Source organism: Harpia harpyja, chromosome 5, assembly GCF_026419915.1.
Source record: "Harpia harpyja isolate bHarHar1 chromosome 5, bHarHar1 primary haplotype, whole genome shotgun sequence".
Classification (NCBI taxonomy): domain Eukaryota; kingdom Metazoa; phylum Chordata; class Aves; order Accipitriformes; family Accipitridae; genus Harpia; species Harpia harpyja.
The window spans coordinates 19,194,224-19,220,642 of NC_068944.1; the positions used below are offsets into that span (position 1 = coordinate 19,194,224).

General features: G+C 42.2%; 2 protein-coding genes across 6 annotated transcripts in view; one reads left to right on the plus strand and one right to left on the minus strand.

Moving 5' to 3' along the window:
• Nucleotides 1–8,805, plus strand: part of MPPE1 (metallophosphoesterase 1) — a 32,726-nt gene extending 23,921 nt beyond the window's left edge. For both annotated transcript variants that reach the window (XM_052787319.1, XM_052787320.1), the window contains exons 3-10: nucleotides 430–538; nucleotides 1,965–2,068; nucleotides 2,686–2,766; nucleotides 4,621–4,729; nucleotides 5,650–5,721; nucleotides 5,833–5,955; nucleotides 6,758–6,898; nucleotides 8,326–8,805. In XM_052787319.1, the coding sequence (XP_052643279.1) occupies nucleotides 430–538; nucleotides 1,965–2,068; nucleotides 2,686–2,766; nucleotides 4,621–4,729; nucleotides 5,650–5,721; nucleotides 5,833–5,955; nucleotides 6,758–6,898; nucleotides 8,326–8,508 (922 nt within the window). In that variant the 3' untranslated portion in view covers nucleotides 8,509–8,805. The remainder of the gene's footprint in view (nucleotides 1–429; nucleotides 539–1,964; nucleotides 2,069–2,685; nucleotides 2,767–4,620; nucleotides 4,730–5,649; nucleotides 5,722–5,832; nucleotides 5,956–6,757; nucleotides 6,899–8,325) is intronic.
• Nucleotides 6,900–26,419, minus strand: part of GNAL (G protein subunit alpha L) — a 198,375-nt gene continuing 178,855 nt past the window's right edge. For all 4 annotated transcript variants that reach the window (XM_052787315.1, XM_052787317.1, XM_052787316.1 and 1 more), the window contains 7 exons: nucleotides 25,020–25,074; nucleotides 22,201–22,274; nucleotides 21,245–21,303; nucleotides 20,888–21,008; nucleotides 19,475–19,605; nucleotides 17,359–17,426; nucleotides 6,900–12,078 (listed from right to left, as the gene is read on the minus strand). In XM_052787315.1, the coding sequence (XP_052643275.1) occupies nucleotides 11,932–12,078; nucleotides 17,359–17,426; nucleotides 19,475–19,605; nucleotides 20,888–21,008; nucleotides 21,245–21,303; nucleotides 22,201–22,274; nucleotides 25,020–25,074 (655 nt within the window). In that variant the 3' untranslated portion in view covers nucleotides 6,900–11,931. The remainder of the gene's footprint in view (nucleotides 12,079–17,358; nucleotides 17,427–19,474; nucleotides 19,606–20,887; nucleotides 21,009–21,244; nucleotides 21,304–22,200; nucleotides 22,275–25,019; nucleotides 25,075–26,419) is intronic.

A 26,419-nucleotide genomic window follows, 5' to 3' on the forward strand; every position in this document is an offset into this window, starting at 1 on the left:
AATCCTGCATCTGCAAAAGTATGTTTCTGTTAGTCCAAAAGAAGAAAAAGCAGAATTCTGAAAAGACAGTACTAATTCTACTGTGATATGAACATTATAAACTTTCGCTGCAGAAACAGCATAGTAAAACATGTTCAATAATTCACTGTTCTGATTAATTGCTGTTTATTGGAATTGTAATGAAAAATATCCAAGTTGGTGTTACTTCTTGCATGACTTGGTCCTGGTTGTATTGTGGTGGAATTATCCACCAGGTAAGATGCACCTACTGTACTGAAACCTTATTTCTAACTACTGAAGTTGAATTTCATATTGGCACTTTCAGTGTGTAGGAGCCATCTTCGCATTCCTGCCAGGCTGTTTTTGTGTATTCAGAGGTGAGGATCCAGAAGTTGGGCAGTGGTGACTGGGTCTGTATTTTCCCTTCAGGGAATGGCAAATGGAGAGATCTTTCCAAACTGCGTTATGGTTACTGCAACCAGATATTGTTTTTATTCTGGGAGATGTCTTTGATGAAGGAAAATGGAGCTTACCTCAGGTATGACATCAACAGCTCTCTTATTTCAAAAAATGAGGATTTCTTGAAGGAAATGGATGACAGAAGAAAGCACACTAGGTATGCAAGGGTTTGTTTAATATTACTACAGTTGTCCTACCGGTAGAAGTTTCTAGTGTTTTAGATATGAGTTGAAATTTTGTGATTCTCCTTCATATTTGGTAGTATCTTGACACTTTTGCCCCTCATATAAAACTTAGAAAATGTAAACATCTCAGTGTATGCTTCTGTATTATATACTTGTGGGTTGACCCTGGCTGGAGGCCAGGTGCCCACCAAAGCCGCTCTATCACTGCCCTCCTCAGCTGGACAGGGGAGAGAAATTATATCAAAAGACTCGTGGTTTGAGATAAGGACAGGGAGATCACTCAGCAATTACTGTCATGGGCAAAACAGACTCAACTTGGGGAAATTAATTTATTACCAGTCAAATCAGAGTAGGATAATAAGAAATAAAATCAAATCTTGAAAACGCCTTCGCCCTACCCCTCCCTTATTCCCAGGCTCAATTTCATTCCTGATTTTCTCCACCTCCTCCTTGCCAGTGGCACAGGGGGATGGGGAATGGGGGTTGGGGTCAGTTCATCAGATGTTGTCTCTGCTGCTCCTTCCTCCTCAGGGGCAGGACTCCTCACTCTTCCCCTGCTCCAGCATGGGGTCCCTCCCAGGGGAGACAGTCCTCCATGAACTTCTCCAACGTGAGTCCTTCCCATGGGCTGCAGTTCTTCACAAACTGCTCCTGCGTGGGTCCCTTCCACGGGCTGCAGTCCTTCAGGCACAGACTGCTCCAGCATGGGTCCCCCACAGGGTCACAAGTCCTGCCAGCAAACCTGCTCCGGTGTGGGCTCCTCTCTCCACGGGGCCACAGGTCCTGCCAGGAGCCTGCTCCAGCGCGGGCTTCCCACAGGGTCACAGCCTTCTTTGGGCACCTTCCTGCTCCCTGGGCTGCAGGTGGATAATCTGCTCCACTGTGGACCTCCATGGACTGCAGGGGGACAGCCTGCTTCACCATGGTCTTCCCCATGGGCTGCAGGGGAATCTCTGCTCCGGCGCCTGGAGCATCTCCTCCCCCTCCTTCTTCACTGACCTGGGGGTCTGCAGGGCTGTTTCTCTTACATGTTCTCCTCTCTGTGGCTGGTGTTGCGCAGAAACTTCTTCCACTTCATAAATCTGTTCTCCCAGAGGTGCTACCACTGTCGCTGATGGGCTCAGCCTTGGCCAGCGGTGGGTCTGTCTTGGAGCCGACATTGGCTCTGTCGGACATGGGGAGGCTTCCAGCAGCTTCTCACAGAAGCCACCCCTGTAGCCCCCCTGCTACCAAAACCTTGCCATGCAAACCCAATACAATACTAGTGGACCTCTGATACTGTTGAACAGCATTAATTTCTCCATTTGTTTTTTCATGCAGGCATGGGCAGATGATGTCAGGAGATTTCGGAAAATGTTTAAGTATCCAGTTTCTACTGAGCTAGTGGTTATTGTGGGGAATCATGACATTGGATTTCATTATGAGTAAGTCTTGTCAGTGAAAGGAGTACCCAAGTGCCAAGAACGAAACGTCAGCATGCATACAGTAACTGGTTTTGTGTCTGAGCGACCTCTTGTGTGGTTACACAGAAAGCTTTTGATCATAACCAAATTAGTAGGGATTGTAATTTAGAGAAAGACCTTAAAAGGTATCCATCTGTGCACAATGCACTCTAGGAATAAATTTTAGAACAGGTTTCAGGCTACTTTTACGCTTCTCTGAGCGTATGTGAAGTTGTTCAGAGCTGGTCTTTCTGCATTGACAGAGAAATCTTGAAGCTGCTTTTCCTTGTGTTGGGCCTCCTTGTCTGAAAAGTGTTTAGTCTGAGCATATTCTCTTTCCTGTTATCTCAGCATAGAAGAGTGTAAGTGCATGCCCTGGCTCTGCTGTACCTCTATAGGATGGCTGTGCTTACACTGATGGGACTGGGACAGAGTACACAATGGGTGTCAGAGCATCCCTGTGAGTTTGCTGAATGAATAGGTGATCTAGATAATGGAGCAGCAAGCTGCATGAATGGTCTACAACTGTAAAGCAACTGTGTCGGATGATTTACAATGCCAATTTCTTACCTCAGTTGTATTTTTGCTCTGTGACACAGAATGACCACTTACAAGGTAAATCGATTTGAAAAGGTTTTCAACTTTACTTCAGGAAAGCTAATAACACGGAAAGGAATAAAGTGAGTATATTTAATTTTTTTCCATGTTTAGAGTAGCGATTACTGAGCTAGCAGACCAGAGCAATGAAAACTGAGAACTGGGAGTGGACTTTGTAATGGGAATGCTTAACTCAGAGCCCCCCCGCCCCCCCTTTTTTTAACTTTGTATCTAGCTTATATGTTAAACACAAAACACTTTGTACAAACCTGTAGTTTGATGTGGAGGGGAAGCTGTACTTTGAGCTAGGTAAATTGTAACAATTTCCTTTTAAATGGAAAAGTACTGTGGAGTCAGAATAAAATTCTCTGGTTTGCCTTTTTTACTTCCTTGCAGCTGGTAATGACCCATGGCTGTAAACGTAACAGAAGAATCGGATTCAGTAAAGAAACACAAACAAACCCCCTCTGTGCTTACAAGTTAAGAGTTTCATTAATTTTAATAACTTCTTTAGTCTGCAGAACTTAACTCATGTTTGAGGAATTTGGGAACATAGCAGTTGCTTGTCCACGGTTTTTCCACAGGGTGGGGTAATAACGCACAAGCTGGTTTTGGCTTAGAGCAGACCTTGTTACAGAGCTTGTTTTCATAGTTGTGTGTCTGTGGCTGCAGTTGTCTGCCATGTGCCCTTTTCGTTACTTTTAGATACCATGCAGGAACCCAATGAGGGAAAGCAATAGTGGGTTTGTGGAAGGCATTTGTCTTTAAACCTCAGATATATGAAGGGAAGACCCATTGCTGCTCTGCATTTGGTATCTATGCCACCAGGTTATAATCACTCATGTAAATGTAGGATTCAAAACCTACAGGTTTACACTGGTTCTCTTAAGCAAACATTAAAAATATTCTGAACAGGTCTAGAAATTCGTCCTTTTTTAGGAAGATCTGTAAGCTTCATGAATGCTCAGTATAATGCTATTGTTCATCATGCAGATGTGGGGTCCTCTAGATACATATTTCAGCCATTTTAAAAGATAAGTTATTGAGGAATATCTCCATGTGCCCTCTGATAAAACAGCACAGCAGAATTCTTGCATATGGTTGCAGATTGTATGTTCAGTATCATATTCATTAACTGAAATAAGCTGCATTATTAATGAAATGTTCATAGATAAACTATTTTACAACAAATCTGTGGTATAAAAGCAGCTTAATTTGCTAAAAGAGAATTAAATTTTGGTGAGTTTTGACCAGTGTCTCTTAAGTGGAGGGATTCAGCTTATTTATGTCTGTAAAACATACTGAATTGAACTGGGAATGTATCTCAAGTCCTGAATGAGTGACTAAACAGGTACGAATCTTGTGGCCAAAGTTCAAAGTTGATTTGAAATCTGCAGGGAAATCTTTTTCTCTTACAAATAAAATCCTGTTTTCTGTATGAGACCGCAAAGTATGAAACTAAGTTTGTTCAGGGTAGCCAGCCAAATGCAGTGCTGTTTTGCATTTCAGTAGTTCTGAAGAAATCAAATGTCTAAAATTACATCTCTGAGGTCTAAAACGTGTGTGGGGAGAGAAGCAAGTTCTCCTTTCCCTCAGAATTCAGCTCAGTGGGCTTCCAACGTTCCACTAGAATACCATTTAAGTATCCATTATAATATAAAAAATCTTTAAGTGTAAATATGAAGCACAACATACAGTATATTGTGCAACCTAATTAACAACTGCTTATAAAGCAGCCTATGAGGTAAGGAAACGGCTACAGTATGGATACTCCAAAGAGAATTTATAGCATGTGATTTTGGAAGCCGTTACGTTCTGCTGTCTTGTTGAGCTATGTCCAGCTCTGGAACACTTGCGTTGTATGTGTGCATGAATAGCAAATGCTTTCCTGTCCTCCCCACTTCCCTTCTCTTTGCCCACTCCCTGGTATTTTCCAGCTTTGTCCTAGTAAACAGCGTAGCCATGGAAGGTGATGGCTGTGCTGTCTGCCGTACCTCAGAGGCAAAGCTTGTGGCGCTTTCTCACAAACTGAACTGCTCCCAGCAGGTAAGAGTTTATTAAAGATCTGATCATAGCCAGGAACTCAGCTGCTGCAACAGGAATACTGATACTGCAGCAATAGTCAGGCTATAACTAACTCTCCTGAAAAAAAGCTGCTTCCAATTCATATTGTAACTTGTTAGCAAATCTTTCTTTCGTCTCATTTGCCTCTTACCATTTTTACTTAACTATTAACTGTGGTGCTTTGCATTAATGGTGTTAACTTCCTTGTCAGTGCTGCCAACAAACAGAGGGTGTCATTTCCTCTGTTCTGAGGAATGGCAGAAGTTCTGTAACCCTCCTTTGACTTACTTGAGATACTACATAATCCCTGCATTTATATTTGTGCATATTGTTCCGTTTTATATCCTTCAAGCTAGCCTGTTCTTATAGTTTTCTGATTCTACTGGAGTCCTGTCTTGATAGCCTGGTAAAGTTTTAACTGTAGTATTTTTTCATCAAATCCAGTTGCTTCCAGTTGCTTCTTGCATTTCATTCCTCTTCCCTCTTTCATAGTGGATGCACAGTAGGCAGCATGATTGACTGGGCTGGCAATCAGGAGAGCAGCTCCCAGTAGAAAAATTGCCAGACTCTGCTGTCTCTCTTGGGCTGCCCTCAATCTTTTTTGCCTTGCTTGTGCAGTGAGATTCTGCTGTTGCTTTCTGCATTCAGAAAGAGTGCAACCGTATTTACAGCATATACAGCAAGGGGAATTAAAGCATTTCCCCTTCCATCCACAGTAGAGGCTCTTAAAAGTTTATACAGTGGACAGTATTTAAACACTGTACTCTGAGCTGATACTGCTTTTCATAAAAAAAACCAAAACACCCCCCCCCCCCCCAAACCCCTGAAAACCTGGCTATTGTTTACTTACCTTCCCCACCCCTATGGTGCTGACAAGATGTATGGATTGATTTTATTCACAGAAACCAAATCATTCCAACAAAAGGTGCAGTGATGTGGAAAAGCTTCCAGCTTCAGAACCCATCCTTTTACAGGTGCGTTGGAGATGGGGTGAGACAACATGTTGACATGTTTCTAGTGTATTTATTACTGTTCCAGAAAGGCTGGATTGTTAACAACTGATCCTTGCTTTGAATTTATCCCAGCATTACCCTCTCTATCGGAAAAGTGATGCTGAATGCAGTGGAGAAGATTCTGCTCCTCCAGGGGAGAAGAATATCCCATTTAAAGAGAAGTATGACGTACTGTCTCAGGAAGCATCGCAAAAGGTTTGATGTATTAGGAACTTGAGTATCAGTGGGTGGGTGGAAGGGGGATATGGGTGTAGATCTATCTAGATTAAGAAATTTTGGAAAGGGTGTTAGCTGAGACAAACAGACCACAGCTATTCCCGCTTAACAAGGCCTTTGAGAGGCTGCTTGTTAGAGCTGTTCCCCTGAGGATCATCAGGATCGTGGCCTTGATTCTGCTGGGTGTCCCAGGTACAGGCTGTAAGTCCCACTGCTCTTAAGCTTGCTGCAGTGCCGTTACCTCCAGTTTAGCATTTTGTGCTTTATATACTCTGTAGATTATTGACAAACCTAGTAGAAAGCCACTCTTTTCCAACACTTCGAAAGCACAGCTTCTGCTGAATTAGTACCGACAAGAAAATGTAAAGTCAAAGTATTCCCTAAAAATCTAATGGTCAGTATTTGTTTCCTTCTGCACAAATGTCTTCACTCAAGACTGGCAGTGCAAGATTCTCCCTTAGAGAAGAAAATGACATTGCTTTACTAAAACCAAGGTTCTTCTCTTTGTGATGTCAACAGCATGCTATTGCCTTCGTTTTTCTGATCTGTATGGCCAAAAAAAAAACCCCGGCCAGGATTTGGGATGAGGGCCAAATGGGTATGATTAATATTACAATATCAGCACATCTTACTGCAAAACAGGTTTACACAAAACACTTTGTAAGAATATTAGAATTGCTATAACTTCGTTCTGTTAGGAGGAAAAAAAAAAAAGGGGGTTTAAGCTCAATTTCTTTTTAGTTATGACACAACTTTTGCGCTTTACCGTTTTGTGTTCTAGCTGATATGGTGGTTTCATCCCCGTTTGATTCTCAGTGGGCATACACATAGTGCTTGTGAAGTGCTGCATGCGGGGAAAATTCCAGAAATCAGCGTCCCGTCTTTCAGTTGGAGGAATAGAAACAATCCTAGTTTCATCATGGTAAGTTTTAATTTTTTTTATTTTTGTCAGATAACTTTCATAAATAAATCAACATGGCAGTCAGCTATATTTTAAAACTGATTCTACCTGTAAAAACAAAAAATAAAAAAAAATTGCCTACCCACCCAACCCACTCAGTACACTGCATCCACTTTATAAAGTACATCTGTGGGAGCCACCATGTTCTGTGTGGTACAAAGCAATGCTGTTAAAGATCTAATTAGTATCTGGGTACAAGCATCAACGTTTTCTTATAAAGAGGGTGCATTGTAAACTATTGACTTGTAAAAATAATCAGTATTGTGCACTGAACAGTAGAAAGACTAGTTTGGCTTAGTTGATTTACCAACTATGAAAACAAGACCATATCCACCTCAAACCCTTGCATGGTGATCGTGGTTTTTCACACTTGCGCATTAACCGCTTCACACAGTGAAAACGTTTGTCACATGCCAATAGTCTGCCTCCTCGTTTCCAATTCACATTTTGTACAGTGTGTTGGTTATGCTCTCACAGGCAGTTCCAGTGCTCAGTATAGCCTTAGAGGTAAATCAGTTAGTTCCCCAGTTCAAAAAATAAAACAGAACTCCTGGAAACTTGGAGTAAGAAGCAAAACCTACAATCTGTTTACAGAGTAGTCTGTGACTTGGGGGGGGGGATCTTTCATGTATTTTTACTGCTGTTGAGTTTAGGCTGCTTAATACACAGATAACCCCAAACTTTTCAATTCATTTTATGCAACTGTTAATATTTCTTGTTGAAAGTAGTTCTGTTTATTCTGTATTCCTGAGAGTAGCTGCCTTCAAACTACACATGCTCTTTGCACATGTCAGACAGTGCATCTTCACTGCAAAACAAGAGGTTGGCTAATGAAAGTTGCATCATCTTCACTACTGTTTTAACTCAGCCTCGGTCCGTTGTAAACTTTAATTTGAACTGCAAGTCAAGCCAAAACCCAATGAAGTTCTTTGTTGTTGAAGTTCATGTTCAGAATTTGGATTAGCCAACATGTTTTTTGCAGCATGTACTGGGTAGGAGGAGGGCCTGGGGGGGGGGGAAGGGGCACATTCACAAAACCTAACTTTAGCCTGGGAAGGTTCCTTCCAGGTGGATTTAAAGCAGCTGAAGTTAGGCTTCTCTTGAAGGCAGCTCAGATGAGGAGCCCAGCTCTCTATTTACGCTGGATGGAATATAGGGAAGATTGGCCTCTGGGCTAATGTTGGCCTGGTAAATATTCCAGTTAGTGCCCAGCACCGCAAGGTACGGACTCTTCAGCCCCCTGGAGAAGGCACTGGTACTAGGAAACTGGCCCCAACCCTTGCCACCCAACACAGAATTTAGAAAGGGGAGATCTGACAGTTGTGGTGTTTACTCCCGCTTTGGAACCCACTGTAACAGCAAAGTGACGGTCTTCATTTTTTTTCCAGGGCAGCATAACACCAACTGACTTCTCCCTCCAAAAATGCTTCCTTCCCTATGAGAGCAGAGTCTTTACTATATACTGTGCAGCAGGTGCTCTGCTTGTAATCCTGATACTAGCTCATTGTCAGCTTCTCACTCCACCATTTTATTTTGCTCAGCGTTTAATCAGTAAGCATAAAGCAGTATGAAGAGCCAGACATCTGCATTCAGTCACTGAAATACCAAAGCTGAGAACAGTCAAACATCAGACTATATTCATGCCAGCAAATGACCTAATTTGATTGCTAGTCTGAAGGCAGGTTGCATTTACACATACCATAGAAGTCCTATACAGCTGATACGACTACTACAGGATAAATAATTAACTGAAATGAACGTTTCATGCTGTACAAAAATACTGTATTCTACAATCAAATGAGTCCTTTTCCTGCTATAATTTTTGTATCAAATATGTATATTAAAAGTGTAACTGTACATTATGTAAATCCTATAGCCTCGTTACTTATCTGCACTAGTGTCTTACCCTGGTGGAGGCTCAGTCCTGCAAACTGGAAACGTTTCTGTTTTATTGCTGCATGGCCCTTCTAATGTCATACTTCTGTTTGTTAGGGTCAGGCAGAAACTAGATACATCAGCACAGAGATGTGGATTTCTGTAGCCTTTTTAGGATGTCCTATGTAAGGGACTGTGGTTTGGGACAAGAAATCTTCCTGACACATGAAATTGTTAGCGGACTACAATTTGCAGTTATCATCTACCAGACAACGGGAAGAAGCTCGTGGATCCAGTTTGCTGATACGCTCTTGAGACCTGCTTAAAAAAAAAATTAGGGTGACACCTCAAGCTGCTGTTTTTAAAAAGATGTGCTATGATGAGCTTAAAAAAAAGAGGGCCCTATTGCATCCCAGAGATCTGTGTGGTGAGGGGCCCTCCAGTTGCCGATCTTCTGCAAGAAGGAAGGTCAAATACAGCTGCAGTAACATTATCCTATGCCTTGGCCCTCCGTCTACGGACAGAAAGGGATAGGAATGTGCCTTATTTCAGATTCCTGCAGGGCTGCCAAGTTCTGTTACCTTTATTGTAGAGTCACATTTTGAACTGCAATAGCTCCTCCATGGGGAGGTGGAGGCTGCCAGCCATGCTGCAAGCACACTGCAGAGCTGGGCCAATGCAAAACCTGAGCTCAGCGTCTTGGTGTGCTGTGTGTGAGGGAAGATGTGACAAACCTGCTGCTTCTCCCCACCCGCCCGAGAAAGGCCAGAGGGACTCTTTCACACCAGGACCAGTTTCCCTGCTGACACTCCTGCAGAGGCTAGGAGCTCTAACCTGAACTCCTGGGCTGGGGGTTGTTTTAAAGAAAAGACTATCTTTTGTTATTCACTCTATTACTTTCTTTGGCATGGGAAGTGACAGAATCTTTGCATTTGGGAATTTCGTTTATTATTAGTTTATTCCACCCAGCCTTTCACTTTCTGTGCGATATCTGATGACTAATTGAACATACAGATATCAAAGTAGACATGTTTTTGGGAAAAAGAAGAAAGGGTCATATTATAATATTTAAAATGGGATTGTTTATCATCAAATAGAAACAAGTTCTCAATTTGTGTGTAGTCTGAATTTAAAAAGATGACTGACTGGGGTTTGTAACTAATAACAATGCTTACAGTAAAAAGTTAATCAAACCTGCTGAATTTATACACCAATGTGCGGAACATATTAGCTCTTAAGCTCTCCCTAAATTTAAAATGCAAGTGGGGGGGAATGGTCCAAAGTGTGGTAAAATACTCTATAAAGTAATGTAGTCTAACACTTCTCTAGGTTTCTGTTATTGCAACTGTAATTTTAGACATTTGTACAGGTTATCTTGGACACAGGAAAAGTATATAGTCACAGACATAAAACACCTATGTATAAAATATAAAGCAGTGTTATAGTTACTAAAAAGGACATGCCTTATTGCTACAGCAATTCTTGCTTTTTATATATTGTACTGTACCACAACTTGTTTTGAGAATGTCATTTGCATAAATTATTCAAGTTTGAGAAATATTCACACATTTTGATTCTACAATATTTAAAATAAAACAATTTTCTAATGTGTCTCTTTATTAAAAGAGAAATAAAAATGTCATCTTGTAATTCTCTTAGGCCAGACACAAGGGTTTATACACCTTTTTTTTGTTTTTCTTCTTTCTCGCTATTTACTTGCACAATGAAAGCTGCTGTTGGTACAAAGATTGAAGAGCTCTATAGAATGGTGCTTTACACATTCACAATCGGTCTGTGCAATTGTGAAGTTCTATGAATGACCAAAGAATTACCAAACATATTTCCTAAATATAAAGGAAAAGAAAAAAAGAAAATCCTTGGTTCCCATTAAAACAACACCAGGTTGCAATTTGGACACTTGAATGAATTCCAATGTTTTAAAGCTGAGACTTCAAAAGAGAAAGGCATGTTTGCTGCAACATCTGGTGACTGTAATACCTTACTTGGAAAGGTAAGTGGTTAATTTGCATAATTTATAATTTTTATACTAAAGAGCATTTTATATAAACCAGAAAAAAACCCCTAAACTCTACAGATAAAGTTCTTACCTCCAGTCACTGCTGCAGGTAAGGTTGACATCAAGCTGTACAGCGCAATCAAAAACATACTTACATCTTAGCTCATTTTACAGGTACAGCCATAATCAAGGCACAAAGATCTTCTACAAGTATTTTTCTTCAATAAAGTTGTACAAAATAATATTACATTTTACAGTCTGTACAATATAATAAACCAGCAGTAAAACAAAAAAATATATATAGGGAGAGGACTGTTGTCCAAGAATGATCTGAACTAAAAGGATCATTTGTGGACAGCACAAATAACATAAGTGAGGGTGGTATAATTTTCTGCCTAGATGCAACAGGCTGAAAAGTAGCTGTAATTCAAATGCCTGAGGTGTGCAGAGACACTTAGCTCCAAAACCCCAGAAAAATTGCTTTGTCTTCACTGTTCCTCTCATTATCTACTCTACTTCCTGTGCCAGTAACGGCTTAAAAGAGGAGGTCACTTTATCAGTTGACCTGCAACTCAGAAATGCTAAAAACTGTGACAGAGTAATAAATATTGTGGTGCTGCTACATTGTGTGTCTACTTCCTCAACAGTATTTAATAACCTGATACAAAGTGCATTAATCTTTTTTTCACCCATCAAGTACTCTTCAATGTCATGTTAAAAAGGAAACCCACACAGAGGGATAGGTATGACTTTAGTGTCATCCAGCTGACATACCAGTTTGAACTGATGTTAACCTGCTGGAAAAAATTTAGCAGGTCACGTTCAGTTAAGAAAACAAAACCTAAGGGAACAGAGGTAGCCGAAGGGCTTAGTGGAATGACGAAGAAGTGGCATGTCAAAATAAAGCACAAAAGTCCCAAAAAGCATGAAGGAAAAACAACCCAAACTTGCTTCAAATCAGCTTTAAGGTTAAATAATTAAAGTAAACAAAGTGAAGAGACTGACATTTCTATAGTATATTCTTCCACCCTGTGTGGGGTAGTATCAAGAGAAAGAGTAAGGAGCAAAGAATTTAAAACCACAGGTTCCACGGTGATCCCCCTCACAAGAGTTCATACTGGCGGAGATGCATCCTTTGAATGATGTCTCGACAGTCGTTGAACACTCTGCGGATATTTTCTGTGTCCACTGCACATGTAAAGTGTGGGTAGCAATAATGCCTGCCGTCTCCACTTGCTGTACTTATCCTCTGTGGAAAAAGTGAGGGGGGAAAAAAAAAAAAGGCTCAGGTGCCGTGCCACAAGAAGTTTCACACATCGGCGGTCTACACACTTACGGAGTACCACAAAACCTGGGAAATTCTGTATGTAGGTCATTACAATAAATAAATAAAAAGAAGGAGGGTCTGTGGTCTGGTCCAATATGAACCACAAATTTGAAATGAAGATTAAAAAAAGTGATGTGTACTATTACGGGGTCAGTATAGTAGTACTTCATAAGAGCCGCTGACGCTACCATCATCTGCACAAGCTATTGTCATTTGCACCTCACTCTGCAGCTAACCTGTGCTGCTGACAGCACTGCAGTCTGCCATGCAGCTGTCCCAGGAGTGATTTTCTCTTCTTTTTTGGTGCCATCATGTGGCAAATTTTTGAACTCCTGGCTTAAATCAGCAACACAAACAGAAAACCTCCCAGTTGTGAAGCCAGGAGTGGCAGAGAACAGCATCCTACCACTTCTGCTTCTTGAAGCTGAAGGCCCCTGAAGCTACCTTTACTTACAGCACCTATTAAGCTGGCTGAAGACTTGGTATCGTTATTGAGACCAGAACATGGTGGAATTATCACCAGAGCGGCCGGGTTCCCATAGAATAATAAAACATGCACAAATCCAGTAAACATCAGACCACACAGAATTAAATTTTCACAAGGCTACTGTGCAACTTTTTAGGTTGCTAACTTGACCTCCAGCATCACTTCACGCTCTTCTCTTGTTAAAATTCCCCAGGATCTTAAAAAATATTTAAAAAAAAAATCTTAATTTTGTTCTGTATTACTATAGGACTGATAAATATAAATCCATTCTAGATCATTATCTTGAAGAATATATATGGAATGGAATGTCATGAAAGCAGAAGGTCAGTTCCTGGGATAATAGTTTTTATAAAAAAATCTAGTCTGAATTTTATTACAAATTATACTGGCTAAACAACAAAAAACGTTTTCTCTCGCTCGCTCGCTACACTATGTATTTTTAATACAGTGATTTATTTTACATGTAGGATTGACCTTTTAAATACCTGCAGCTACAGATATGCAAAACTATAGACATTTAGAAGCCACGATTTACATAATTGGATCAACAAGAAATTGCAGATTTTTGCAGGTAACGTAGGCAACATTACAAATTACAACACTAATTAAACGGGGTGTTCCATACATACACTAAAAATTATTTTCTTCTTACTAAGCTACACTCAATACCTAGTTCAAGGCTTACCCTCATGAAAAATATTAATCCAATAATGTATTCAATTGATGGGTAAGTTGTTAAGACCATATTTGAAGCATGAAATACACTAAACAATAACAAAACAAGAAAAAAAAGTTTTACAAATTACTGCAATGGTGGCAAAATGCTGAAATTCAATTAAAATGTAGATTGTATTTGTCTACCTGTAAAATCTTCCAGAAGGGTTTGAGGAGATCTTTGCTGTCTTGCAAAGTCTGGGGGAAATCAGACCCTTAGGAACCCAAGGGCCGAAAGGACAGCGGTGTGCATGGACATTCAAGATGATACTGATTTTAAACAGTAAAAAAATGCAATAGTGTTTCTATGTTTGATACAATAGCCGCTTTACATGCCCCCCCCCCCCCGCAGATCTGTTCTGTATGACAGTGGTATAATGCCACCACTCAGCTGCAGCACGGAGAGACCAGTTACTAAATTTTTTTTTTTTCAAATCGGACTTAAAAAAAATATTGTGTCCTGAAAGATGGTCCAGTCTGCCTCACAACTACTGCTGCACTTTTTCATTCTTAACTCACAAGCCTCGGAAGCGTTCAGCCTTGGCCTGTTGCAGGGGTCCGTGGCTCTTTTGCTCTGCGCTGAGACCCACATCTGTATGTGCAGCCGCCAGCTGCACTTGCCACCTTGCTCTCATCCCTTCCAGCGCACTTCCTCCAAGCAGCACCATCTCAGTACGCTCTAACAAGCGCATTAATGTCTCTGTACGGTCTGCAGACAGCAGTTACATACTGTAAGGATGCGAGACGGGGATCAGACTCCTCTGACATGCACTTTCTGGGACTAAACGTTACATGCCATCAGTGAGGGACAACGTACAAACGCTTTCGGTGCCACCCAGATGCGGGCAGTAGGGAGCACCCCACCCCACCAACCCAACGTTCAATCTTTTCCTTGTGTTCTGGTAAGATAACTGTTCTTTCACTAAGTGTTTGCTTGTCTTTTTCATGCACTGATTCCGCTAATGTCTATGGTAGTATGCTGCCCACAATGTTCTGGTGACAGCTGGTTACATATAAGGCATGTCAAAGGATGTCTTTCCAAAATGTTAGGTTTTTTTTTTTGGTCCCAACATCTCTGTAGCTCATTTTAAGATAAATGCAGTATTTTCACCCCTACTCAAAACTCATTTTGAATAGTAGTGTATTACTTAGCACCCGTTCAGAGGGGAAAAACAATATCCCCTGGGACAGCAACATAAGAACATTTACTTCCCTGTAACACAAGTGTGAGCATTTAATACCGGTGTCCCTATACTGTGGGGGTCAGGACGACAGTTTTCAGCGAGGAGCCAAATGCACGATTTGAGGGAGCCTGGTCTGTGTGTTTGAACGGCAGCTCCAGACTCAGATTTTTTAAAAACCAGCACGAACCAGAGAAGCCGTGCCACTGTTTTAACAGGGGTTACCTATACAGTGGGGATGTATTAAAACGAAACATCAGCAGCTGGAGAGCCCTGTGTACAAAACACCAACATGGGGCTGGGGAGTAGCCTAAACAAGAAGCGCATGAGCATGCTGCCTCCGTGTAGAGCTTGGGAGGAGAAAGGACGTGCCTGAACCAAAGGAAGGAGAACTTCCTATAAGATACGTCCCGTCAGCCCTCGCCCACCACTCCCCCCATTAAAAACCAGCGGTGCCGAGCAGCCAGGCTGGCCACCAATGCCTCCAGAGGCTACAGGCCCCTGCACCAATTCTGAAATCAGGAGCCCGTGTATTTTGCCTTCCTAATACTCACATACCACCACGTAGCAACAGTTGTTGGAAATGTGTTTACATTTAACCTCCTTCTAAAAATCTTTGAATTACATGCTTTAAATTTGCCACCACCAGTGCCCACAGCCAGGTAGAGTTTTAAGGGGTGCAGCCCCATGGTGGTGATTTTAACACATATCCACAACTTATGCAGACCCGCTACCATGATAAAAATCACAATAAAGCTTTAAATGAATAGAAACAGATTTCTCTGAATCATGTCTGAAAATTTAACAGAGTGGGACAAGGAAAAGGTCATAAATAAAGAGACTTGGAAAGAAATGTGTAAAGCAGAGCCAAGAAGGCCATGGGCAGAAAATAGACACCTTTTCTTCCTTGCACCTGGCTAAGGACATCAGACCCCTCCCCAGCCTGTATGCCAAGCTTATTTCCCCCATCCCCTTTGTCCCCCTCTTTCCGAAACAGCCTTTTTTGCCTACTCCACAAACCTGAAAGTCAGTGTTTTGACTTGGCCTTTGCCCATCTCGCCCCCCCCGCTGGGCCCGTGCACAGCCTCCATTACTTGGGGCACACGTGGGCTCTTCAGACCATTTGTGGGAGCAGAAACACCTCACTTGAAAGTCTTGCATTTCAAACAGCCCAAGAATTTAAAGCAACTGTTCAAATGACTACATCCCTCTGTTTCTTTACGCTGAGAAACCCAACCACAAACCCAGGAGACACACGAACATTGCTTACGGAGGAGATGCTCTCTGCCAGGGCTGCGGCGGTTGCAGGGAAAGTGGGGAAAGCCATTTCAGCCCTGTTTCGGCCCCACGCCTGAGCCCTGGGGACTGCCTGGCAGATGCTGGGTGCTGGCCCCGGCCCAAAGGCTTCTCCTGCACCCAGCACCCGCGGCTGCCGAGGGCCCCTGCAGTCGCACCGTGATTTTTTATGTGGTTGCAATGCCTGTGCCCCTTCCCCTCCCTACCCACTTCGTAGGTGGCCTCTTTCTGTAACGCCCATGAGCCATGGCAGGCAAGGGCCTCACCCTTGGTGTGTTTTTTGTTAAATAATGAAAATAGATAAGGGTGGGGAGTTTCACCCTAGTTTCCCCATAATTGGGTTCTCTTAGACCCTCCTTCCAAACTGGATACCATCACCTGCTTCACAGCCCTTCAGCGTTACCACATGAGAGATCTGGCTTCAAGTGGGTTTTTTTTTCTGTAACTCTTATGTTAAAACAGCACATTCTGACATTTTTCCTCGGAATCCGGAAGGTTAAGGCGGTGAACGGAAAACCCCAAGGTGTGAACACAGTTAATTGTTTCTTTCTTGTTGCATCAACAGCCGTAAATCCTGTAATGACTTTAAAATTCTTAATTCTAATGATTAAATTTGTTCTCTCTAACAGCCCCACAGAGTTTCTACCAGTAGGGCAAGACAGATGAGCCTTGGTTCTGGTCTCTGTTACTGCTTTGCACTGTGGGCATGACTCGATAGGAGTGAAGCCGTAGGCAATACCGGATTAAGCCCTCCATTTCTGATAGCAGTGCTGGGCTGTGATTGTGTGCCTGATAACTGCTTCTATCTGCGAAATGTAGACAACACCTCTTCAGCTCCAGCTCTGGAGGAAACCTTAGTTGCAAGAATAATTGTGACCAGGCAAGGAAACTTTCTTATGATTGCTCAGTAGGGCCATGACACCAGTCCTAGGGTGAGGCAAACCTCCTCATTGGCCCAACAGAAATCTTATTTAAAGATAAAATCTGCTTTTTTTGTTCATTCCCTCTTGCCAGCTCAGCACTGCCAAAGCCCTTGGAGGAATGCAGGATGAAAAAAAAAAAAAAAAGCCTATTTGCTTAAACATGGACTGGACTGATACACAAAATAAACGTTCAAGGCAACAGCCAGTAGCATCTTACAGGTAAAGACAACCACAGAAAACCTCACTAACTGGCAAGGCAAAGAGTGCTCGGCGTTGCTCCCCTTGTGCAGAGAGGGAGGGCTGCTGGCACCCATACCAAACCTGGAAGCAAGCAGGCAGGCACATGGCCGTTTTCAGCACTAGCACTTACTTGCTGTGTGACGCTTTGCAGGGCAGGTGACTTTATATAGAATGGGCATAAAAATGTGCAAGCACTGGGGAAGGTTCTCCAAGATGGGCAGCTGAAAAGAATTAGGGAATTGCCAGACGTTCTCCTCTCCTTCTAGCTTTCCGCAAAAACCCATCAGTTTTCCCTAAATAAACTACACCATCTGCCAGTATTTCCTATGATAGAATCACACATAAGATCAAAATTACTCACTAAAAACTCATCCCGGATGAAGAACTTGGCTCTTGTGACTTTGGGGTCTTCTCCTGCGTCTGGTGTTGCTGTTCAATTAAAAATAAATGACATCAGAAACATGAAAAGCAAACGATAATCTACTTTTCATAATAAAAGATTTAGTAAGGAAGAACTAGTCCTTCAATACAGAAATTAAAATGTTAAATATCCACAGGAAATTCCTGATAGGTAATTCTAAAACGGAAAGGTACTGTAAAACCTGACTACGCATTTAACATATTTTAGGAACCTGAAAATTGCTGAAATCATTGCATCAATGTCATTGGTCATATCATAAAGAGGTTTACTCACATCCACAAGTTTGTTCATATAGATACAAAACAAGCGGGGAGTTAGGGTTTAACTTTTATCAGAAAATATGACTAGAAAAAGCAGCTGAGCTGTTCAGTTTCTGTAGCAGAACAGCATGTCCTGAATAAAGCTTCTGCAGGCAGGAATTTGGGCTGAAAAATGGTTAGTACAAGATTACACTTGAAAAAAATGATAGTGTCAAAAGATCTTTTAATACATGTATTTTATTTCCAGGCCCCAAGTCAGCAGAATACTTAGATATACTGCCCATCAAGGGGCCTTAGGTTAAATTCTTGTTGAGCGGGAGACTCATTGATCAGTACTAACTGTTTGTGGGCAGATGAAGTAATCTCTATCTAGGCCATGTAACAACTATATTTACCGTAAGTGTAAAAAACAATACAGTGAAGAGATAACCTATTCATTTCCCTTCAGTGTGATTCCTCCTCATCTAAGATACCAAATCAGATGATGATAATACGGTAAAGGACAGAATTTATCAGAGCATGGAAACCTATTTTTTACTCTTATCTATAGTGCTAGGGGTACACACAGAGCAGCAGCACAATCAGCAGCATCTTAGAGTTCAGTGCTGCTGTCCTTAAATAATGTCAGCTGAAATTAAAGAATAAATGAACAACTACAGGTTAAAAATAGAGAGCTGCTTCATGTGTGAATATTCTGGATCACTCTGGATATCCGCTGTGAAATCCCACTGAGAAACAACGAAAGCTACTTTATTCTGACAACTGGCTTACTATAAAAAAAAAAAAACATTGAAAATTTACCCAAACTCTGCATATATAATCTGCGTGATGGTGACAGAAAATTTCTTCTGAAATTCCTTAGCATTATAAAACTGGTGCCAGGTTAACTCGGATTTTAGGACAGTTTATTTATCCTCTCCACCTGAAACTCAGTATCACAGTTCTGAAATTCCAGACCTGACTGAAAGCTGAAAATAGCTTATTACCATCTTTACTTCTATAACCTAGGCTGTTGTTGATGGTTAGTGGAGAAGGAAAGCCTTTTCCAATGGGTGGCTGCAAGCACTACACCAGGGGCATCACTCGGGTAAGGCAGAGGCTAGTGGTCAGAAAGGGCAAGTTTTACCACTTTTGCTAGACACAGATGCGAGATATTTGGGAAGCCCTCTGCCTGGTATAAACTGGCATAAGACCAGAGTTTACTTATGCAATATGTTATTGCGGTGCATGAATCATTGTACTTCTTGAAATGATAAGAAACCGAACCCATGCTAATAGCTCCATTGTCACAGCTCTTTCTGTATTTATTGATGTGGTTTTCCTCCTTTCAAGTTCCCTTGCTGGTCTGCTGGGCTTCCCATCAGTATTTGCAAAGGCTGAAGTTTACAGTGTCGGAGGACGCAGAATAGCCACAAAATAAGTCTAACGAATCCCTAACAAAGTTCAGCACCACGGGAAGCCCAGGCAGAAGCGTCTGGCAGGGAGGCACGTGCCTGGCAGCTTTGCTTTCCTGGGACTTGGGTTGCTCCAAAGGAGGGGAAGACAGGTGCTCTGGAGCCAGCCCCCTGCAGTCCCCCTGCACGCCCGCCAGCAGCCAGAGCCCCTTCAGACCCTGCCCGTGCTGGGGCACCTCCGAGCTACATGCTGCCGGCACGCTCCTTACGTGACCAACAGTTCGCGTTAAGGAACAGTGTGTGCTTGTGGATTTGTGTGTGTGTGAGAGACAGACAGAGACAGAGGAACTATGGGCTGGGCTATGCCACCAGGGCCAGTCCCTGCGTGGTGAAAAACCTTACCATCCTCAGGTACGGTATAATGCGCATATTCAGGGAAGTAATCTTCGATTTTTGATTTCCCTGCCAAGACTTTTTCAGCCAGCATGTCCTGTTTATTCAAGAACAAAATGATAGAAATGGTCCGTAACCACCTGCCAAAAACAAACCGAGTGTTTGTGTTATCTCTGACACGTTAATCAAGGAAAACAGATCACTTCAATAGAAAATTTACTGGCTGTCCCTGCATGGACAGAGAGCAAAGTAATGTGGAACATGCTTCAACAGAAAAAAAGAGATGACCTAAATTACTGTTTCGATTGGGTTGCACCTGTGCTGGTGGGTATATTTGTAGGATCCATAAATACATTTACAAAAACTGCAGTAGACATTGCTGAAGGGAGCAGTCTTCAAATACTGTTTTCTAAATTATCCTTTTGATATCGAGTTGGGAAAATGATGACATTTCCTAAAAGCACCGCAGTCCAGAAACAGATATTACTGTCTACTTTGTTTGGTTTTGCTGAAGCAAAAGAAAAAGGCTGGAAAGCTGCCTTCCCCCCAGACTGCTCTGTCTTAACTATTGTTCATCCACAGAGATACCCTGTCTTTTAGGGTGCCCTGTATGACGCCTGATGAATCAAAAGGAAATAATCTCTTTTCTTCCCCAGTTAATACCTAGCCGTCACTGCGACGATGTGCCTTTGGGACTTAAGCTTAACGTTTTTCCTCACTCGACCTTCAATCACTTCTCAGTGCAGAGCATCCTCATAGGTATGTGCTGAAAACTTCATTACCTTATTTTGTGTATTGTTTTTACTTACTCTCTATCAGGAACCTATTCAGATTGCTATTTGGTTACGTATCTGTAATTTACATGCACTATGGCAGAATGGCAATTTAATGGCCATTACAATTAGATTAGATCTATATCATGAAATATCATCCCACAAGGCAGAGAAACTGTGCACCCTCAGAGACGAGTCTTACGAGAGTAGCTGCCCACACAGGTATCGAGTGCAGTGCCAGCCGGTGAATCGAATGCAACGCCAACAGCTAGCTGCTGCTCCTGCTGCATTTCAGGAGACGAAATGTAATTTGGAGGATGCTCTCGGTCTGGGCCAAGCAGCACAGTGACACCCAGAAGGGGTCTCCCCGCTTCCCTTGCGGCAGCCAGCACAGGGAGCTTGCCCTTTTCAAGCCATCCCTGCGCCCTGCATCACTTTGGTGGCAGTGGCGAAACGCCGTGTGCACCATCCCTGCGCCCCGGCCCCCGCCAAGAGGCGGTATGCTCTGTGGGGGCACCCTGTGACCAGGCCCTACCTCGACATCTTCTGAATAAGCAATCTGAGCATATAGTAAGGGGAGTCCTATTTTGTAAGGAGTTGAACTGTAGCTAAATTGGGGAGGGTGGGTGGGAAATAAGGTATGTTTTACCTATTATTCCAGATACTTTTGAAAAGGTCCAGGGATTCCCGTAGTCTGTTTGTGTTATTGTCCTCCCTTATTACCATGTTGTAGCTGCTGCAAGCCACAACGAAGATGATAGCCGTGACATCTGGGTAGAGCACATGAAAGAAAGAAAGGAGAGAGAAAAAAACATCTCTGTTATCCCAGCACGTACTCCTCAGGGTAACACTGCCATTACTCCCCAAACTGCCAAAAATACCCAAAGAAATTATCTGTAACACTGGACTCCTGTATTAGTGACACACTCTGTGTGAATATGAATACTAAGCTGCTCGCACCTCAGAGAGTAAGTTCAAAATAAAAATGTGGAATATTTTTACTTACCATTAAAACATTGGATCCATTTTCTTCTCTCATCTCTCTGGCCACCTACATCAAACATGCTGTTAAAAAGCCATAGGATGTTATATCACTCATGTGCACTAGGAAAGTCATACGAAGCATGCAGCGTGAGGGTTCAGTTTAAAAATCTGACAGCCCCAAGGACAGTGGCAGTAAAATACCGCCTGAAGGGGAGAGAGATCTGCTGATGCCACGCTGCATGTCAAGAGCTCTGCTGATGCTGCACTGCATGTCAGAGAGCTGCACAGCTCCACCTGTCCTGCTCTGCCAGGAGAAGGCTACTGAACCCATAAAATGAGAAATATACTCTTTTCCAGGGCAAGTGTTGGCCTTTCCAGCCCACAGAAGTGCATGTGGCAGGTTTTGGCATATTTTGAAGGGTGGTGGGGAGAGCGCATCTCTGTGAGGAGGAGGAGGACATGGGGGCAGCTCTGCCCGTCAGCACTGCCACCTTTCTGGACAAGAACCACTGAGCGGAGGCAGCCCGACAGAGGGTGTTTTACAGAGACAGAGCGTAAAACTTTGACAAACACAGAGCTTGCAGCCCTCTGGAAGGAGGGAAACATTTAACTCTCCTTGTCCCACTGTACAAAGTCTGACTCATGGCAGATTCCCACCGACTTCTGCAAGATCTTATCTCCAACAGTATTTTACGAGTTTACAGTGCTACATCAATGAACCAGTTCATAAAAACAGCCACAGACAACCCCACAATAGAGCATCACTAATACACATAACTAATATCAGCTCTTTTTGCAAAGTATGAGGCAATTTTACTAGGACCTATGGAAAGAGAGCTAAAAAATGAAACCAACCAAAAAAACCCCAAACCAGCTCCCATCCTAAGCCTACTATACCAAGCATTCATGAGCACAGACATCTGAACTAAGTTTTTAAAAATTAGTATGATATTCATAAATTATTACTAATAGACTTACTGGAAATTTACTTTATCTACTTGAAATCTTGTTTCAAAAATCCCTGATGTCAACACTCTGCATCTTAATAGGTCCTGGAAATGAGAACACAGAAGCTGATTAATAAGGTTTTTTTCTAACCTCATTCTGTTTTTAAAAGCATGGAATATTATTTTCCACGAAAAGTCTTAAATGTTCCATTTAATTAAAGTTTGATCAGACTTGTTGGTAAACCTGCATTTGTCCATACTGACACAGCAGATCTACACAAATATCATCTCTGCATTTGGTTTGTGTGCGCACTCAGAAAACAGTAGACCCTTTATACATTCTCCTTACTGCCCGCTGAAACGTGTTATTGATGGTCATACAATTTTGTATGTGATGTGGATAATGAATTCTGAAGTTACATAAAACTAAGAAAAATGTTATTCATGTTGTAAAGTCAAGTATTCAAATGTTAGAAAACTCCAGATTTACAGTTGCCCAGGCAACCTTAATTCTGCCCTCTTTTGTACTGAATGAGACAGGAATCCTATTGAAATAATAGCTTGTGACTGAGTAATTAAAGCTCTATTACAGAGCACAGCGGAACAGAATTTAGGTTGTACGCAAATCTGGCATTTCTTTCTTATTTTTCAAACTAGCAATACTTTACAACGTAAATAACATTCTTTTAATAATTAAAAAAATAATAATTTCCTAGATTCTCAAAGGAAGTAGGCAAAAGCAATTTATGATGCATACCTCAGGCAGCTAGCTCACCGCGTGCCCCCGTCATCACTGGCAGCATTTTTAACCTTGACTATCCAGCACTGCTGCTCAGACGGTGGGTGCAGAACAGAACCGGAGGCCGGAGAAAGCTGCTGGCCACCTGACGGGGATGAACCCCTCTGAGCAGCCGCCTCTCGGCACGGCACGGCTGCCTGCCCAGGAAGCTCTCCCTTCCTGGGGCAAGGGAAAGGCCGCTCGGTCTAGCTTAGCTTTCCTTGCCACGCAGTGGCTGTGAAAGCAGGGAGGGAAGGAGGCAGCCAGTGGTGCAGAGTCCAACACAGCTTGCCTTCTTCCCCTACCCTACCATCTACTGCTTCAAGTACTCTGGCAGCTGGCAAACCTCAGCTGCTTTGACAGCCGCATGAACTCAGCTGAAGGCCACTTATTTAATTTAGTTATATGTTACTGTCTTTTTCTGTCACTGTATTTGTTATTGGACTCAGTCACTATTTTGAGATGGTGCAAAAAAATTAAAGAAAGTAAGGGAAAAAAAGGAAAGTAGTGATTTTTACCAGTGAATTCAGGAGGACAACTGATAGAGCATGACAGGATGAAAAGCCAAAAGCAAAAGAGAATCCCTCCTTTAGAGCAAAAGTTTTCTGCCTGACAAATACCAAAGGCCTCTTCTGATCTTTGGAGACATGGGGCATTTCTTCCCAAAGGAATTATCAGGAAAAATTTCTAGATGATGAATGGCTGCTCCAGGTAGGGAAAGGCCTCCCAGGAACAAACAGGCCAACAGTAACATAAATAATGAACACAAAAATGAGGCTTTGCTTCATTGACTTCTCTCTCCAGCTGAGTGGTATCGATGCTAAAATCAGACCATGAAGTCTAGATGGAGTAAATCCCAGTGCTACTGCTTTGGTCTGAAAATGTCTTGAGGGCTTTAATAATTGATCCTATACCAGGTCGACTATACAAGTTTCACCTTATAATACAACCATACTACTTTTTACTGCCTTCTAATTTCAGGATACGGTCAGAGTAATTGGACAGGCTTGTGGTTATAGACCTGAACTAGGTCTGAAGGAACAGGCTCTGCTCTGCATAGTTCCTTGTGTGATCTCTGGCAAGTCACTTCATTCCTCTGAATTTCAGTCCCTGATTGCACAATGAGATTTAGCAATTGTATTTTTTTAAGGGCATCCACCCGTTATACACCTTGCATGGTTAGACTGAATTATCCAGTGCAGGGATTCTCTTCTGCCACCTGCATCTGCAGTTTATGACGTGGCCCACAGTCTTGGCTGAGACTACTAGATGACAGTGGGATACCAGCACTGAAAAGTAACAACCCCAGGATAAGTTTGCCGAAGAGACATCTGTGCCCAAGGAAACCACACAGCCTGAGCTCAGGGAAGGCAGCTGAAGCTGTGCACCACGGTGAAGCCCTTTCTTACTTCAAGGTTGTGCCACTTAAGGCTTAACTTTCCTGAGTGCATTCGTCATTAGAGCACTCTATCAAGACGTATCATGACATCTGGGAAAAAAGTGTACTGTTCTGCAAATAAGACTTAAACAGAAACCATCCTGCCCACAGGAGATGGGCACAGGCTGGAAAGAAGGTGTCTGCATGCCCACAGAGAAGTCTGCTGCTGCCACTGGTGGTCTCCCCTGAGCTTGGACAGTGGATCCACTGCAGGCTTCTGCCTCCAAAGGACCCATCTGATGGACATGGGAAGCCTCCCTCTGGGTTTCCATCACCTTCACCATTGCAATAAAACACTGCTTCTGTGTAGTCAAGGCTGGTGAGGGAAACCACAGGCTTTTATGTTTATGTTTTCTGTTCCCTTTGCTTTGTTTGCAGGACACAGAATGGAAAGCAAGAAGAAATAACAGATGTGTTACAGGAATCACCGACCTACATATCATAACAGTAAAAAACAAGCTTGCACCACCAAAAAGCCTCTTCTTTAACATCCATTACTTAAACTGCTGGATGGTATTTTGGTACTATGTGGTATGCCCTATTTCAGCTGCTGTTGGGACTAAAATAAATTACATAAAGAATTCGTACAAATGGGCATCTTGGTTCAGACCCTACCCCATTAAGTTATACTAACCTGATCTGTGGGTGTGTAGTCATCCATGCTGACACTGTCAATTCTTTCTAAAAAGCTAGAAGAAAAATAAACATGCGCTTAGATATGTAAAATACTGTCTAGTGTAACACTTGTCACTACCTTTTCTGGTTTAGACTCCCGCTGCAAAGCAAAACACAAGTCCAATGGTAAAGGTATGAGTGCGACGATTTATGTACATTGATTGAGGTTACACTTCCTGAGCCAAACAACTTTTTACCCAGACTTTGTTTCATTACAGCGCTTCTACACTTACCGTTACGCGGTACCCACAAGCGGTCCAAATGCAGTTAAATATTACAATTTGGTGAGGTCCACTAAAAAATACCAAGACTAACCATGTGTCATAAAACATTACATAGTTGTTTAGACATAAAAAAGATTTTGAGGTTTAAAAAAGAAAATGGGGTTAAGGGTTGCCTTTGTTTAGCATAATGCTAATCTAGCATAATGTTATGTTAATGATGGCCTCAGTAATGTTAGCAGAAATGCTTGTTAATATATACAAATAGCTTTGGACTGACATGCTGCCCTCAAACACTGCAACTAAAGCATAAGAAGTGGAAAGCAAAACACGAAGCAGAGGTTAACCTGTTTGAGTCTATGTCACCATAATTCAGTGAGACGAGTACGGTGAAACAGAAACTTACAACTGCAGGGAAGGGCAAGAGAAAAGGGAACCAGAAAAAAAGGGGGGGAACCACATTCTCCAATTACTTAAAAAATCTTTTCAAGCTTTAATTCTTTCCTAGAACATGTTAGAATGGCAGTATTAAGGACATAAAAATGTGATTTTATATGTATAGATAAAATAGGCAGGTTCTCCGTTCTCACGTTCACCCATTTCTTAGATTTTGTGTGAGCCCGGCTGCCTCATTTTCCCTGGCCTGCCCATATGTCTTGGAAGCTTTCCTGAATTTCTGCATTGTTATTTGGTATTTGGCAGTGAATATCCCACCGGCTGACTCATCTGCCCCAATATTATCAAGATTTCTTTACCAACTGGCAAGTTTTTTCCAATTTTACTTGGGTGTGCATGTGGAATCTACTTAATTGCAGTGGGAAAGACAAAAAAACAGTGAACTCTTGACTTACAGTGTGACTCACTGTTAACGCAGGGGTCACACACACTGACCAGTTGAAAAAATACCCCCCTAAAAGCCTGTTTGTAATTCTCATAGCACTTTCCCACGGATATGAACTGAAAGGAAAAGAAAATACACGGCGTATATATTTACTTATACTATTTTCCTTTTTGAACCTCCATTGTTATAACAGGGAAACAAAATGCACTATCTACAGCTAGAATACCCAGCTTTTCTTTGTGGATGATCAAGGTGTGACGGCTAAACATGTTGCTTAAAAAAAAAAAAAAAAAAAAA